The 1,812-nt window shown below is 40.8% G+C and overlaps 1 protein-coding gene across 1 annotated transcript; it reads right to left on the bottom strand.

The window, feature by feature from the left end:
• Nucleotides 1-21: 21 nt before the first annotated feature.
• Nucleotides 22-627, bottom strand: LOC115227266 (protein GVQW3-like). The gene has a single exon (XM_029798149.1). It carries the CDS (start codon nucleotides 625-627, stop codon nucleotides 22-24), a length of 606 nt encoding a protein of 201 aa, XP_029654009.1.
• Nucleotides 628-1,812: the final 1,185 nt, after the last annotated feature.

Genomic DNA, 1,812 nt, shown 5'->3' with positions numbered 1-1,812 from the left:
CCTGGGGGACGAATTCTCGATTCACAATGCTGCAGATGTCGAAAGAACGATGAGCATACTCTGTAATGAGCTGCGGCTCTGCCGTGCCCTCTTCGGTCGTATACATGTGGAACTCTTTCGTTGTTCCGACCGTTGCTTCGTCTCATGGTCATACCCGTAGACCCAACTCTCGTCACCAGTAATGATCAGCGACATGAAGGATGGGTCATCGGTGGCACGCAGACAGACTTTGAAACGATGTTCTTTCTGGACAGTGGTCAGCAGGCAGAGGACAAATTTGGCAGGAACACGCCGCAATTCAGATGTTACGATTGCTTGCATTGACCTAGACGACAGACCAGCAACATCAGCAATGCCGTTGATTGTCCTCCGACCATCCTCATGCACAAGTTGATAAATTTTCTCCACATTTGCAGGAGTGAACCCCGTGACAGTTCTTCCGAATCGCTCATCGTCTTCCATGGACGTTCTACCGCTTCCGAAGCGCACATGCCACTCGGACCATGACGTAAGACTCATTGCCTCGTTGCCGTAAGCTTGCCGAAGCATGCTCAATGTCCCTGTAGCAGACCTTCCAAGGTTAATGCAAAATTTCAAGTTGGCTCCTTTTTCCAACTTCCTGTCCATGACAAAAATCGCAGAATAGCATACACGTAATCACAAAAACAGCAATTTGCAAAGTAAACACACCGGTTTCACTCATGAAGGTCGCTACCAGCTCTCACTGAGCATTCAACCGTGTGTTGCCATTTATTGGCGCACTAACGAACCAGCCGTGAATATTTTGATACCACCTCGTATGTATGTATATATATATATATATAGCTATTGCTGATGTACCGATATGAAACTTTTTGGATTTTTAATTACAGAACGAGGCGGTATAAGCACATACAATAATATAAACATGGGGCAAACAATTTAGCTCATTCCAATTAGCTAATAGTTTAGAATGTGTAGCTAAAAGCGAAACGTACATTACAATTAAAGATTGTATTTACAATTTTACTAGGAATCCAAAATCTGAATAATTAGTCAAGCTAAAGCAGAAAAAGGATTAGTTAACAAGAATATCTTCAGGAAAATTAATAATAAAGCGAGGAAGGAAACCTGACTCCAGCAATGGAATAATAAGTAGTTAAGCATTCAGTTAGTTACAGCAGCATTAATAAATACAACTCTAATTCAATTCAATTAGGCACTGTCGAATCTTAACTTGATTTTGAATTTCTACTTAGCAGCGTAAATACACGTCAGTAGAGTACATGATGATAAAGATGCTAGTGACTTAGGTACCATTATGTAACCTTGAAAAACTCTGCTCTTTTACAAGTATTCTATTTTCGTCAAATTCCGGATCTTTGTGATATTGAACGCATTCAATCTTCTATTTTTTAACTTGCTTTAGTCAATAGACTGCGGCCGTGCTCGGGCGCCGACTTGAAAGGTTTATCCAAGAAACGCGATACCAGCCTCATTTTAAAACCTGGTGCCTATTCTATCTTACTCTTTTTGCCAAACTGCTAGGTTACAGGGTCATAAACAAACCAAAGAAACATCGGTCGTCAAGCAGTGCGTCGGACACACACACACACACACACACACACACACATATATATATATATATATATTTCTGTGTGAGTTAGAGGTTGAGAAACCAACTAAGGGATAGTACCTATCCAATACACTGTTGGTATTGTACCCAATTACCCACGCATCCTCTTCCAAGTATTTATTTATCTTAATAATTCTGATGCGCACCCTATACGATCTTTTTACTCATCCGTTTTCCTTTCTCTTATTCCTTTACCT

This window comes from Octopus sinensis, unplaced genomic scaffold (assembly GCF_006345805.1).
Source record: "Octopus sinensis unplaced genomic scaffold, ASM634580v1 Contig02524, whole genome shotgun sequence".
NCBI classification, from domain to species: Eukaryota; Metazoa; Mollusca; class Cephalopoda; order Octopoda; family Octopodidae; genus Octopus; species Octopus sinensis.
The sequence above is the reverse complement of the archived record's forward strand: the minus strand, read 5'-3'. Positions and strand labels throughout refer to the sequence as shown.